Consider the following 15,362-nt stretch of genomic DNA (forward strand, 5'->3'; position numbering starts at 1 on the left):
CAGGACTAAAACCCCTTTCTTTATTCTCTTCCTTGGGATCTCCCTTGGGGTAGTTTCTCCCGGAGGATGATGACAGTAAGCCGATCTCTTTGCTTTCATTCTCTTATACCTTTGGTTTTGCATCTAGGTAGAGGAGATTTTTCTTATAATAATATTTTGAATAATTTATTTAATTTTTAATATGCAGGCATTCAACATTGACCGAAGTTGAGAGAATACTATAATAAACCCTATGTATTCATCACTCGGCTTCAACAAGTATCAACTCCTGGCAGTCTTATTTAGCTTGTCCCCTTCACATCTACCCCTCATCAGACCCATATTCAAAACTCCTTGGGCCTTAAAGATGGGTGAATAAATGTAATTTTTAGTTTAAGGTGTGAAGCTAATATTTTAAAAATGATCACTCACTTTAACTGACTTTTTTTTGAGGAGCCAATAGGTGTAGGTCTCAGTTGTCTCAGATTAGTAGACTGAATTTTTAAGATACTAGCATACTTAGTACTAATTTGATGGTGTGACATTGAATTTCCTTCAGCTAATATGGCATGCTTCAGGTGTACAAACTCCACTTAAACATAGTGAATGGAATGATTATGAAAATAAACACTGAAAGTTTTATCCATAAAGCCTATTTTAAGGCAAATTCTTTGGAATATAAGTTAGTACTATCATATAGAGAGATACTATTTATTTTAGATTGGGGAAGACATAGCTAAGGGGAAACATATTGCTGTTTTTAAATAGAAGAGATATACTTTTGTGCTGTGTCCCTCCAGAAACTAAAATTAGGATCTCTGAATGGAAAATCCACAGAAGCAGATTTTAGTTCAATGTATACCATTAGCATATTAACATAATTTCATTTGCAATTTATGGAACACTGGCTTTATACCAGAGAGCAATATAGGTGTATTACCTGTATTATCTCATTTAGCCATCATATTAACCCTTGTCTTCTAGATGAAGAAACTGAAGTTAAAAGAGGTTCAAGGTCACCTAATGCGTGCCCAAGGCTCTTAAGAGCTCACATTTTTCTTACTGTGCAGTTATTAATAAAGGTATTATTCTGTACTCTTAGTCATTTCAAATTAGAATTAGGAATGTTTAAACTTGACTACTACAAGCTTTTCAAAAAGAAAGAAAAAAACATTTGGCAGGGTGAACCATGTTCCCCTGCTAATAGCTATGTGATCTGATCTTGGTCCCTGGTTCTACATGCATTTTGGATGTTTGATTTTGGAGTCGAAGCCATCTTCCCTTACAGTCACACTGAAGCACTTAATTTAGAAGGGAGAGATTATTTTACTCAACCTCCTTATGGCTTTTTCATAGAAAAAGCATGTTTATAGTTTCATTAGAAAAAGTATATCTATAATTTACCTGTGAAAACACAATTTCAGATGCTGACTTGGGACGCTGTCTCACGGCAGATGGTCTTTACCTGTATACTACTAACTCAGTTGGAAGAGGAGTAAGCAAATTGGGGTCTGGATTACATGGTACACTCAGGTCAGTTGCATGGAACTTGCTGATTGATTTGGCTGGAACATTTTCCTGCTTACATAAGTCACTGTGAAGAAGATACTGGGGTGCATCCTGACTCCCAGTAGACTAATAACCGAATGACAAGTCGAAACTGATTCAAATGATTCTAGTCTTGTTGCCACTTCCCCATATCTCCCCATATCTTATTCTGTTAACACATTTTACCTTTGTTTTGACCGTGAAGAGTTTGGTAGCCCTAAGATCATTGTTTCTAGACAGAAATTCTTTCGTGATCAGGATTTTTATAACGATATCAGTGACTTCTCCATGTGGATAAATGGACATTTTTCTACTTAAGTCTTTTTGAACTTGGATTTTACATTGGATTAGCAGTGATTTTCACTTGGGATATAAGATCTATGATTTGCTGCCAAAAGAAACCACAGTTTGAGAGCCTCTTATATATTTAGTTAGACCTTTTCCCCAACTTTTTCTCCTCTTTAACTCATCGTGGAAAATTAATATTTGCCATAGTTTGTCAGTCCCAAGGTTAATGTTATATATTCTCCTTCCTTTGGATGTTTGGCATACTTAGTCATTTTTAAAAATTACGTTGAAAATTTTGTTTGTGTGTGTTGTAGGGTTTCTGACATAGCGTGATGATTCAGCCTATGCACTGTTTTCTTCCACAGAGGTTTTGTGTACTGCCGGAATGAGGAACTGGAACCAGGATGGGTGGCTTTTGGCAGCGGCAGTCTTCTCCACCGGCCTGTATCTTTTGATAATAAACCTCATTCCCTTTTCCAGGTCATTGACCAGAATACCCTTCAGGTAAACAGAAAACCAAGGCATTGTCTTTTATATTTTGGAGATGGTAAGGGGAGTTCCTGACATCATCAGAAGTAATAATACGATTGATATATTTTCCTGTCAGAGTGGCATCCTTTCAGTTGTTATAGTTTGGGCATCCTGTTTTTTCTTTATAATGTCTTAAGAGTTTTCCCATGTGAGCTGAGTGAATGTACTGTCTAAGTTTCTAAGGCTGACAATAAACTTTTTTTTATGATTTAAAAAAAATTTTAAACAAAGATGGTATAAATACTAGCTGGGTTTTTTTTTTTGTTTGTTTGTTTTTAAACCAGATCTATTTTGGGAAGGCATCATTTCCTCATTTGATTTGTTCTAAACAGCCTGTCTGTGGAAAAGGGAGCTTTGAAATGAGTTTAGAATAAAATCATTGCATGTTGGGGACTAAGAGCTCTTCTATAGTGCTCTCATAAGCACTTTATCATGGCGCTCACTCTGTTGTGCTGAAATTTCCTGCTCTTCTGTTTGACTTCACTGACCATGCACACCTTTAGGTTTGGACCCTGTCTTACTCGTCTTTGTATCCCGAGAACATAATACGGTGCCTGACATTAGATTGGTAACAATAACAATAATGGTAGCTGCCATTTATCAATATGTGTTTCTGTGCCAGGCCCTGGCCTAGACAATTTACATACACACCTCTCCCTACCTGTGTGATACAGCCTATGGTAGGTTTATCTTATAGGTAAGGCGGCTGAGGCTAGGGACCTTGTAAGTACTCAGCAAGTGTTTATTGTTGAATGAAGGAATGCAGCTCAGTGAGGTTAAGTAACTTGTCCAAGACCACATAGCTAATAGTAGCAGCACCAGAACTTGAACCTTTGGTTCTCAGCTCTAAAGTCTGAACTCTTTACACTGCAACTTTCTGCCTTTCAACCAAAGTTGAACTGAATGGTTAGAGTTACCGTCTGTGGAGTGAGTACCCTGAGAGTAGTCACATCCAGGAATTAAGTGGAATGTCACATCTATTTTTGTCTGTCACTCAACTGACTTTCCCACAGAACAGGGACTGAGACTTGTTCATCATTGTCATCTCCAGAGCACACAGTAGGTGCTCAATTATTGTTGGAGGAAGAAAATGAACAAATTTACAAATAGATGTCCATTTGACCTTGTCTGGAATGCAGATAGATGAGAATGTCTCATGTTTATTTGAAAGAGAAGTTATAAAGCTGGAAATTAAACATGTTAAATCTCAGAACATGGTTTATGTTTGAAGCAATGCCAGGTTCCTCTGTGTTGTTGCAAAGACTTTTTTTTTTTAATTTTATTTATTTTTTTTACCATCCATTTTTCTGGGATGCAGAAACTTTGACATTGCCCAAGAAAGCAGTGCTGTAGGTCACTAACTAGATACATGCATTGGGAGCAATTTGGGGACAGCATAGGCCAATTGGTAGGTGTCAACTTTCTGGACTTCCTGACACTACAAGTTCAAAGTGTAGTTATGACAATTAATGAGTTTCTACTTTTGAACTAGACAAAACAAGTCTGGAAAAAAGTTTATATGAAATGAGTTGAGGAGTCAAAAGTAGCCTTAGGAAGACTAGTGACCCACCCAAAGCAATGGGGTAATTGAAATTTGTTCTTACTGTTCCCTAAAGGCATCTGACCTTCTCTAATTACTTTTATTTTGGGTTTTTAAGCTCTTCTATTTCCAGATTAAAACAAAAACAAAAACCTAGCCAGCAGTTTTTTGGTTCTCATTTTCCCTCATTTTAAGTGCTTATCTCTGGCAGTAAAAATTAGTATGTAGCTACACATTTATTGTGAAGTGATGCAAAGCTTATTCATTATGCTCAACCAGAAGGATGTTTAGTATTAGAAACACGTACCTTCATGTCTAATATAGAGAATTTGGTGTTTGTCTTTGCTTCGTGAGGGACTCGGTGAATACCAATAAGCCCTCGTGGTAAGTTAGGATCTGTCATGGGCCTTCATGTTTTTTACTCTGTTTCTCATTCCTCCTCTTCTCAGCTTTCCCTCTTGTCTTCATTTTGCTGTCACTTTTTTCCTTCCTTCCATATTTATTGAATAACTTGGAATGAAGTTCTGAATTAGGTGCGGGGGATATAAAGATGAATAAGACGTTGTTCTAATCTTTTAAACATCATCTTAAATTCATTTACTAAAGAAATTTGATAAAGTGCTATTTCACAAAAACTTTTTTTTTAATAAGTGCTAGATAAGACACACATGCATAACAGATTTAAAATGTTTAGTAAACACATTTTCCTATTAAGTGAAATTTCCATTAATCTCAAGAATCTTTTCATCTGTTGAATGACTGTTCATATTTATTCTACTTGCCATTGTATGAACTTTTACATTTTTGTCATATAATTTTTGTATATTATTCTTAGAGGTAAACAACGGTTTTATTTTGATGAGGAAGCCTAGTGAATTCTCATCTTGGACTTAACAGCATTAATAACGAGCTGATAAGATTAATCAGAATTTGTATGTCCCGTGATGAAGATTTCCTCCCTTTCATGTCCAGGTGTGCCAGATGGTGCCAATGCCAGCCAATCACCTCCCTGTTGGCAGCACCATGAGCACTGTGCACCTCTCTTCAGATGGTACTTATTTCTATTGGATCTGGTCTCCTGCCAGTCTGAATGAGAAAACGCCAAAGGGACATTCTGTCTTCATGGACATTTTTGAACTTGTGGTAAGTGTAACTTTCTCATTTGTGTCTTTGCAGAAACATTTCTATTTGCTTTCTTTCTATATTGGTGTATAAAGGGCCCAAGAACCTTGCAGTATGTACAGTGTGTTCACTGTTTCCTAATAATTGATTTTTCTCTTAGATATCTTCGAAGGTTTCTTTGTTTGGACTTGTATTACATAAACAGAGCCAAGCTTTCTGAAGGTTAATCTGGCAACAGAGCGGAGATAACATTATTTAATGTGTAGACAGTAGGGTATTTAAGCAGAAGTGCTCATGGGGGTGTTGGGAACGTCACAGGGGCAAGAATGTGTCTATAGATAGAAATTGGGAGTCTTCGAGAGAGATGACAGTTAAAATCGTGAGAAGACATTCAGCCATTAGACGTTAGCCAAGTGCTCACTGTGAGCCAAGCAGTGGATTATCTAGGTGGTGGGAATACAGTCACGGGCAGGGTAGGCAGGGTTCTGGCCCAAATGAAACTTGTATTCTAGCTCCAGAGTTGGATGGGTTAGGGTGATGGTGGTAGAGAGAGAAACAAATTAACCATAAACAAGTGAGCAAATAAGTAGGCAAGATAATTTTAGGTAGTGAAGAAAAAGGGATCGTTAACCAGACAAAGAAGTTGGGGAGTAGATAAGGGAAGAACATTCCAGGAATAGGAGACCACAAGTACAAAGGTTCTGTGCAGGAGCAAGCGTACTTAGGGAAGTGAAAGTGGCCAGAGGAATGCCGAGAGGACAGCGTGGGGTGAGACGAGCCCAGAAGCCAAGGTGGTCTAGATTCACATCATCCGGTGCAGTAGCCACTGGCCACACATGGCTATTTAAATTTCAATTAAAATTAAACCAAATTAAGACTTCAGTTGCTTAGTTCTATTAGCTACATTTCAAGTACTCAGTAGCCACATGTTACTGGCTAGTGGCTGCCTCATTGAGCAGCAAAAATATAGAACATTTTTGTCATTGAAGAATGTTCTGTTGGACAGAGATGGTCCAGATAATTTGTAGAGACTTATAAAAGAAAAAAATTGCCCCAAGCCAGGTCTGGGACAAAACCTTTTTTCATGATGTAATTTATAGTCTCCTTCTGGGAAGAAATTAGCATTCCTGTTAAAAAAAAAAAACACCAAAGCAATTTTCTAATAAATTTTAACAGGATTAAAGCATGTTCTGGGAAACCACTCATCCATCCCACTAGCTGACTGTCAGTCAGGAGTCTAGTAACCTTTACCCATACATTCTTTTCTTTTTCTATTGAGTTTCACAGTATTCTCTAACCATTGTCTGTCTTATAAAATGTCCTTGCCGGAATGCATCTTTGAATTGGTCTGCTAGAGATGGAACATGTGTTCGTAATTGTCAGAAAAGCTTTTTTATAAAAACTTGTTTTTAAACAGACTTACCAGCTGTTTAAAGAATTTAGACCTTTATCCTAAGAATAATGGGAACATTGATGAATTCCCCGTTTCCCTTATATGCTTTTCTTTTTTTTTTTTTTTTGAGACAGAGTCTCACTCTGTTGCCCGGGCTAGAGTGAGTGCCATGGCGTCATCCTAGCTCACGGCAACCTCAAACTCCTGGGCTTAAGCAATCCTTCTGCCTCAGCCTCCCGAGTAGCTGGGACTACAGGCATGTGCCACCATGCCCGGCTGATTTTTTCTATATATATTTTTAGTTGTCCAGATAATTTCTTTCTATTTTTAGTAGAGACGGGGTCTCGCTCAGGCTGGTCTCGAACTCCTGACCTCAAGCGATCCACCTGCCTCAGCCTCCCAGAGTGCTAGGATTACAGGCGTGAGCCACCGCGCCTGGCCCCCTTATATGCTTTTGTTAACAGAAAAAATTGTATCAGAGAAATCCACACACAGTTTTCTTTGCTACAGGCTCATAATGAAAAGCAGGAGTCTCTTGCCCCATCCCTAGTGGGCTCCTCCTACGCAGTCACGTTCTTCCAGAGGTTACCTCCATATCTCTAAGTAAAATGCTCATATTGCTGTTTTTTCGTTAATGAACTTCAGATATTATTCATTGATTATTTTTTCTTTTCTTTCTTTTTTTTTTTTTTTGCTGTGATGAGGATTTGGCACAATTCTCCCTCTTTCTTTCCTTATTCCTCCTAATGTATTTATTTCATTCATTTTAGTTTTTCTTTTGGTTATATTTGTAATTGATTATTGAACCTTAATTTCTTGTTCACGAACTCTAGGCAGTATTTCTTATGCCCCTACTTTAGAAGATAGAGAGTATAGTGTCTTTTCCCATTCTTTAGTGTAGAGAAAGCCAAGACTAAAAGTGTATGTTCAGGGGAATACCAAGAGAAAGAGAGATGACTCACCCAACCCTAGAGCGTCTCGGGAGTTGGTGGCATCAGATGTGGCACAGAGCCCTGTGAGACAAGGTGGTAGCCTGAGAGTTTACACAAGGGCCTGTCGGCCCCCTGCTGGTGCACACATTTGCACTCAGATGCTGGCTGCCCACGCATAAGACTAGACATTTATTTTCTGAAGAAATTGAATGACCTTGGAAAAAAAGACCTCTGCATACAGATGTTTGGTTCATCTAAGGAAAAGACTTACTTCCTTGGTGAATCACCCACAAGTCATGTCTTTCAGTAAGCAAGTTTCAACCATGTCCACAGAATTCCTGATTAGTGCTGAACTGTTGAAAAAGAGCAGACAAAACAAAAACCCAACAAACAAACCTCCGAACATTGGAGAGGTATGTGTGGGTGGAGAAAGTAAAACACGTTGGCAAAATAGTGATAATGATTGAAGCCAGGTGATGGGCACACAGGAAGCCGCTCATTATTCTATTTTCTCTTCTTTTGTGTACATTGAAGTTTTTTCCTAATAAAAAGCTTTAAAATTAAAAAAAAGCAGACAACCAAGGATCACTAGACAAGTGAAGAAAGCGTTTAATATGAAAATTAAAAATGATAAAAAGAAATTTAAAAAAAGGTAACAGAAGGAATAGAGTAAAACTCCATAAGCACTAAGTACTCTGTGAGATATGAGAAGATACTGCATTCATAAAAGAGAACAGGATGTCACAAAAAAAGAATTATCAGAGAATGAGAGAGAGCACCTGGAAATTAAAACTATGATTATGAAAATTTAAAAATTAATAGGAGTTTGGCCAAATGCAGTGGCGCATGCCTGTAATCCTAGCACTTTGGGAGGCTATAGTGGGAAACCAGGAGTTCAAGACCAGCCTGAGCAACATAGCGAGACTTTGTCTCTACAAAAAATAGAAAAATTAGCTGAGCAGGGTGGTGTGTGCCTGTAGTCCCAGCTACTCAGGAGGCTGAGGCAGGAGGATCGCTTGAGCCCAGGAGCTTGAGGTTGCAGTGAGCTGTGATGATGCCACTGCACTCTAGCCCAGGCAGGAGAGCAAGACCCCATCGCAAAAAAATAAATAAATAAAAAAGAAAAGAGTTAAAGAAGAAATCTCCCAGAAGGTAGAACAAATAGGTAAAGAACAGTAAATAGGAGAGAAAAGATAAAAGACATACTGGAGTCATCCATCTAAAGCCTTGCTAATAGGAGTTCCAAAAAGAGAACAGAAAATAAAGAGAACGTGATCAAGAAATAATACAAGAAATATTTCAGACCAAAGGACATTGGTGTCTGCATTAAAAGGTATCTGACACAGTGAATACCCACACCATGACACATCATCATGAAATTTCACATTATCAGGGATAAAAGAGAGGATTCTAAAGGTTCCAGAAAAATGTTAAAAATTATATACAAATGATGAGGCATTAGAAAAGCACCAGGCTCTTTAAGTAGCATTCCTGGATGCAAAAATGGTGCAGTGCTTTCAAAATTCTCAGGGAAATTGATTTTCACCTAAAAGTAAGTATTCACCCAAAGTATCAATCAACTGTAAAGACAACATAAAGATATATTTAGACATACAGTTATATAATCAAAAGCCCATACCTGCCCTGTAGGAAATAGAACAACTAAAATAGTCCCTTCCTGTGGCATAAAATAAAAAGTTGGGTAAGAAGTAGCCTGCTCTAGATTAAAAGGACAACCTTTGAATCATTTTTGGTGTCTGAATCAAACATATCATCAGTAAAAAAACTTTGTGAAAACAATTTGAAATCTGAATATAAAAGTATTGAGTGTTAGATGAAACCAAGGGGTTAGTCATAATTTAAGTATGATAATGACATATATAAGAAAATGTCCATATTTTTAGAGATGCTTAATGAAGTATTCAAAATATTTAGAAATGGAATTACATGATGTTTGGGATACACTTTAAAATAGTTGAACCAAAAAAAAAGAGGTGGTCAGTTGAACATGTGTGGCAACATCTGGGCAATAGTTGAATATGGAAGTTCATTATACTATTCTCTGTTTTTGCACATGTTTGAAACTTTTTATCATTGAAAACATTTTTTTAAATTGTCACTGGCCACTAATTTAGCAGCTTTTCTAAAATGCTGACTTGGGAAACTAGACACAGGTATCTGGCTTGCTGCCTGTGGTAGTTTCACAGAATGGAACACTGTAGCCATTAGAAAGTATGAAGACTGAAGTAGATTAATTTCCAACTCATTGTTTAGTACAAAAAGCTAGGCTCAGAACACTGTTTGTGTTCACTACCTGCTGTGTAATAAAAGGGGTAGGAGGTTGGATTTTTTCTGCAATTGTCTTTCTCTTGCATTAACAGCTTTCTTCTCTCAATGGATCATCCACCACAACATACAAATAAATTAGAGTGCATCCCATCTTGAAAAAACAAAACCACCTCTCTTGACTCACATCTACCTCAGACGCTCCTCTGTCTTTCGATTCCTCTAAGCAAAACTCTTGAAAGAGTTTATTCTTACTGTTTTTTTTGTTTGTTTGTTTTTTTACCTCCTCTCCTTCCATTTTCTCCTGAACACACTCCAGTCCCTTTTGTATCCTCATCACACCATCAAATAGTTCTTACTGAATTCACCAGTGGCTTCCACATTGCTAAATTCAGTGGTCAACTCCATCTTCTTTTTACTTTACCTTCTAGCAGTATTTGACATGGTTGATCACTCCCCACTCCCCCAGTCTTTTTTTTTTTTTTTTTTGAGACAGAGTCTCGCTCTGTTGCCCAGGCTAGAGTGCCGTGGCATCAGCGTAGCTCACTGCAACCTCAAACTCCTGCGCTCAAGGGATCTTCATGCCTCAGCCTCCTGAGTAGCTGGGACTACAGGCACATGCCACCACGCCTGGCTAATTTTTTTTATTTTTAGTAGAGACAGGGTCTCACTCTTGCTTAGGCTGGTCTCAAACTCCTGAGCTCAAGTGATGCTCCCGCCTTAGCCTCCCAGAGTGCTGGGATTACAGATGTGAGCCACCGTACCTGGCCATTCCCCCAGCCTTGAAACTCTGTTTTTACTTGGCTTGTGAGCACCCCATAGTACTTCTCTTACTCATTGATTGTTCCTTCTTAGTCTTTTTTATTTTTATTTTTTAAAGATAGTATCTCGCTTTGTTGTCTAGGCTGGAGTGCAGTGACACGATTACAGCTCACTGCAACCTCGAACTCCTGGGCTCAGGTGATCCTCCAGCCTCAGCCTTGTGAGTAGCGGTGACTACAGGTGTGCACCACCATGCCTGACTAATTTAAAAAAATTTTTTTTGGTATAAATGGGGTCTCTGCTATATTATCTCTGTGCATATTGCACAGGGTCTTTTGAATGTAGAATATGGAAGCCATTGGAGCCTTAGCAAGAGCTGTTTTGGGGGAGTCATAGGGCTGGAAGGCAGAAGGAGTTGGCTGAGGTACGGTGGAGAGGGTAAGATGGAGAAGAGTGGATCATTCCCTCTAGGGGTTTGCCGTGAAAGCAGGAGAGGAATTGGAGGCGGGTAGTGGATTGGACTGTGGGGACATTGAAGTATTCTTAATTTTGGTTTTTAAAATTTAAATTATTGAATAGGTAATAAAATCACCTGTTTCAAAACTCACAAATTATAGAGCTTAGCCATAGCCCTCCTGGGCCAAACTAGGCCAAAAACTTTATCTATGAAATGAAGTTTTAAATGAGGTGATTCTTAAGGTTCTAAGCCTGAAATTCTTTACTGATTCGTGATTAACTTTGGTTTTTAAATAGTATAGATACTTGTCACATAGATGTGGCTGATGATAATTATTGGAAAGAATTAGATTTGCTGTGAATTATGATTCCACTCCAGTACTTAGAAGTACTGATAAGTGCTTGCTTTGGCAGCACAGATACCCACATCGGAACGATACAGAGAAGATTAGGATGGCCCCTGGACAAAAACAACGAAAAGAAGTACCGATAAGACGGGCTGGGAGGCTGGGCCAGTCATCTGGCTTGAGATGATGGTGGCGTAGACCAGGGTGGTGGCCAGGAGGGAAGCCCCTGGTCACAACGAACTCTGGGCTGCTGCTCATCCTCCCAACTCTTCTCCTCCTTCCTAAATGGGCAGATTTTTACCCCAAAGAGCTTCTTTGCTAAAGTAGGGATTCCCGGCAGATTTATCATTTGTGGACCAAACCTCAAGTCCTCCTTGTATCTCATAGGTGCTTTATGAGTCTTTCTTTTCAATATTTTCAAAGTACTTGAACACAATAATGTAGTGTTTTTTTTTAAGTTATACATTGATTTTCTCATAGGGCCAGATTGGGTAGTGCTTTTGAATGCCACACTTAAAGTGATTGATTTTTATCTTGGATGCTTCTGAAGGGTTATATTTAGAATTGTGCAACATAAATAGAGCTATGCTTAATAAAGGTTAATCTGGCAGGAGGGTGGGGGTAAAACAATGTAGTAAGATGTGGATGTGTTAAATTTTAGATGACAAGTATTCAAGTAGAAGTGTCGGTGGGGAGGGTAAGAGGCAGTTAGAAAAATGGGACTAGATCTTAGTAGCAAGAATGAGTTTGTAGATAGAAATGTTGGAGTCACCACAGAGAAGTTGGAGTTGGATTTGGGGGAGGGCATTGATTTGTCACTCGGCAAGGCATCAGGTGTTTGTTGAATGCCTCCTGAGTGCTGGGCACGTTATGGTGAACAAGGCAGCAGGATCCCTGCTCTCAGGCAGCTGACATTCAGTTGGGGTGGGCAGAGGTCGAAGGACAAACAGTAATTTCAGAGAGTTGTAAGTGCTGTGCAGATAACAAAACAGTGTGCTGTGCTCTGACTTGGTGGGCTAGGGGAGATGATTCTTTAGATTGGCAATCAGGGAAGGCCTCTTTGAGTAGGTGACATTCTACCTGAGACCTGAACAATGGGAAAGAGCCCAGCACAGGAAGGTCTAGGGACAGCGTGTGGCAGGCAGAGGTCTTGGACACCAGAGGCTGGTCTAATCTGGGGCAAGCTCCCCCTTGAGCAAGTGGTGATGGAGACCAGGAAAGAAGAAAAGAGGAGGGAGGGCAGGGACTCCACTCACCAACACAGTGAGCACTTTACACAGAGATACGTGTTCACGTTAAAAAAAAAAAACAACTGGGATTGTGTTCCGCCACCCAGACTGAAGAAAGAGAATCTCAAGAAGGCTGAACCATGGCACAGCCTGCAAGGAAGGCAAGGAAGAGGTTGAAGGTTTGGGTTTTAAGTTATTGGTGGACCATCAAGTGTCTACTCATTAGAGGGTGCTGAGTTCAGAGACCAGCAACTTCAAAGGGTTAAGAAGCAGGGCTTGAGGAAATAGAAACAGCATTTTTGGACTCTCTAACAAATCTTTTCCTTTATCATTTGTGGATGTGTCAAAACAGACTCTCCCACTATGGACAGCCACCTTTGGGGATCTTTGCTGGCTGTGCTCCTGATTTTTCTCTTTCTCTTGCCTCTTATCTGTTACCAGCCTTTCCCTCTGGACTCCTTCTTTGCTTTCTACTTGCTTCTGAAGACTTGCCGCTTTGCACTCCTGTTCCCTCTTACTGCCACACCCAACAGCTGCAGGCCTGTCCTTCCTATCTTAGCTAGTGGGACCAGTTTCTGAGGCTGCAGCCAGATCCAGGAACCCAGGTCTAGAAGCGGGCCGTGGGATATTTGAGACATTGGCAATGAATGGAAGTGGGGAAAAGGGATGATGTTTTAATGGGCCACCAAGGTTTTGTTTAAGATCTGAGATCTGTGAATATTTGAAAACAAAAGAAGGAAGTCGGTAGAGAGGGAGACACTGATGATGAAGGGGGAGAGGGGAGCGCAGAATTCGAGGCAGAAGTGGAAGCTTCGCCTTAAGTAGTATGAGCTGAAATGCTTCTTCCTCTCAAGTAAGAGAAAAGGAAGAATAAATGAGGCTGGGTTCAAAGAGTCTTGAGTTGGAAGAGAGGTGAGTGGGAGAAGCTTTTGGTAAGCGGATCATTTTAGCAATAAAGAAAGCCAGGTGGTCTGCTGAAAGTCAAGCTCAAAATCGGTGAAGGAATTCTGGAATCACTGCTCCAGAGATTTTGCTGGGGAATAATGAAGTGGTGAGTGAAAGAGCTGCCAAGCACCAGCAGAGACCCAGTCGAAGCTGACATGTACTTGTGGCCAAGTCTTCCTTTGTCCAGGGCTGCTCTGTCAGTACCCAAGCTGCTGGTGCTAATGTTAACCACTGCTATAATAATATAGAGTTTGGATTTTAGCCACTAATTATATTTCAAGAAGACATTATCCTCATAGTTGTCCTTAATAGTAAATCAAAGACTGATTGATTTGTTTTCCTGTCGTCTTACTTCTACCTGTCAGAGGCGTGTAATTAGTTTCACTGCCTGTGGAACTCAGTAGAAGGAATTTTAATCAACAACTTTTCATAGAACCTATTAAATTTGACTCATTACATTCAGAATCTGGGCTATTATGAAAAATGAAAGCTCTCAAACTTAGCATAGCCTCTTTTGTTCACAGTAGTGTCTACAGAATGCTTAAGTTTTGAGGTCTACATTTACTCGGGCGCAGTTTTTTAAATGTTTTTAATCAACTAGTTCACAATAATCTCAAGTTGAAATGTGCTAACTAAATGGAAACATATTATTTTAGGACCTCTTTTTTTTTTTTTTTTTTTTTTAATATTAGGTTGAAAATGGTGTCTTCGTAGCCAACCCACTTCAGGAGCGCACAATTCTAATGAGAAAAGAGGGCGAGTCTGCAAAAAGCATTAATGAGATGCTTCTGAGCAGACTTTCTCGGTACAGGGCCTCCCCGTCGGCAACGCTCGCTGCGCTGACGGGCTCCACCATCTCCAACACGCTGAAAGAGGATCAAGCAGGTATGTTGCTCTGTACTTCCCAGATCTGTTTGCTTGTTTATCTCTGGTCACCTGATTTTCTTTGAGCACTTCCTCTGTGTCATACAAAGCACTTTCCTTTGCATAGTTCACCTTATTTAGTCTTCTAGCCGTCATCCAGTTTTTTATTCCAACCTAATACACGCTGTAGGCAGTGGACATGATGTCTCATGAACCTGTAATAATTCAAAACAGCTTTATCTTTAACTGTAAATGCCTTATGATCATTACTGTTAGTGTAAATTAATAGATTGCATGTTTAGGTATGCCTCATGAATGTGAAAACCTGATATTTGGCATCATCTTCACTAAATACAATCTTGACCAAGTAAGTAAGAGAGAAACCTTCTATAGCACGTATTTTGTTTGTTAGAATGTTATCCATTTGGGGAGGCCAAGGTGGGAGGATCAACTTGAGGCCAGGAGTTTGAGACCAACCTGAGCAAGAGCAAGACCCTATCTCTACTAAAATTAGGAAAAAAAATTAGCCAGGCGTGGTGGTTCGCACCTGTAGTCATAGCTACTTGGGAGGCTGAGGCAGGAGAATTGCTTGAGCCCAGGAGTTTGAGGTTGCAGTGAGCTATGATGACACCAGTGCACTGTAGCCTAGACAGCAGAACAAGACCCTGTCTCACAAAAAATAAAAAAGAATTTATCATTTGGTTTTTCTTATTTAATATTTTAAAATAAATAGTACGGCTACAGAGTTTGAAAGTCAAAAGAATATAAAAAGGTTTGTGCAGAGAAGTCTTATTCCCAGCCTGTTGGTGTGTTCCATATTGTGCCTCCTTCCTACCCAGTTAACTATATTATTTATTGGTTTTTATTTATTCTTCCAGGGTTTCTTTTTCTTTTCTTTTTTTTTTTGAGACAGGGTCTCACTCTGTAACCCAGGCTAGAGTGCAGTGACATCATCATAGCTCATTGCAACCTCAAACTCCTGGGCTCAAGCAGTCCTCCTGCTTCAGCCTCCGTGGGACTACAGGTACCCCACCCAGCTAATTTTTCTATTTTTTGTAGAGATGGGGTCTCACTGTGTTGTTCAGGCTGGTCTCAAACTCCTAGCCTCAAGTGATCCTCCTGCCTCGGCCTCCCAAAGTG

At 39.6% G+C, this 15,362-nt stretch overlaps 1 protein-coding gene and 1 pseudogene across 1 annotated transcript in view; both read left to right on the forward strand.

Moving 5' to 3' along the window:
• The window catches only part of HECTD4 (HECT domain E3 ubiquitin protein ligase 4), a 159,619-nt gene that overhangs the window by 46,472 nt on the left and 97,785 nt on the right, over nt 1-15,362 (forward strand). Inside the window, 4 exon segments of the mRNA XM_045534796.1 lie at nt 1,404-1,512; nt 2,181-2,319; nt 4,859-5,029; nt 14,051-14,243. Of these exon segments, the coding sequence (XP_045390752.1) occupies nt 1,404-1,512; nt 2,181-2,319; nt 4,859-5,029; nt 14,051-14,243 (612 nt within the window).
• Nucleotides 11,236-11,305, forward strand: LOC123626320 (annotated as a pseudogene).

The sequence above is a fragment of the Lemur catta genome, chromosome 21 (genome assembly GCF_020740605.2).
Source record: "Lemur catta isolate mLemCat1 chromosome 21, mLemCat1.pri, whole genome shotgun sequence".
Taxonomy (NCBI): Eukaryota; Metazoa; Chordata; class Mammalia; order Primates; family Lemuridae; genus Lemur; species Lemur catta.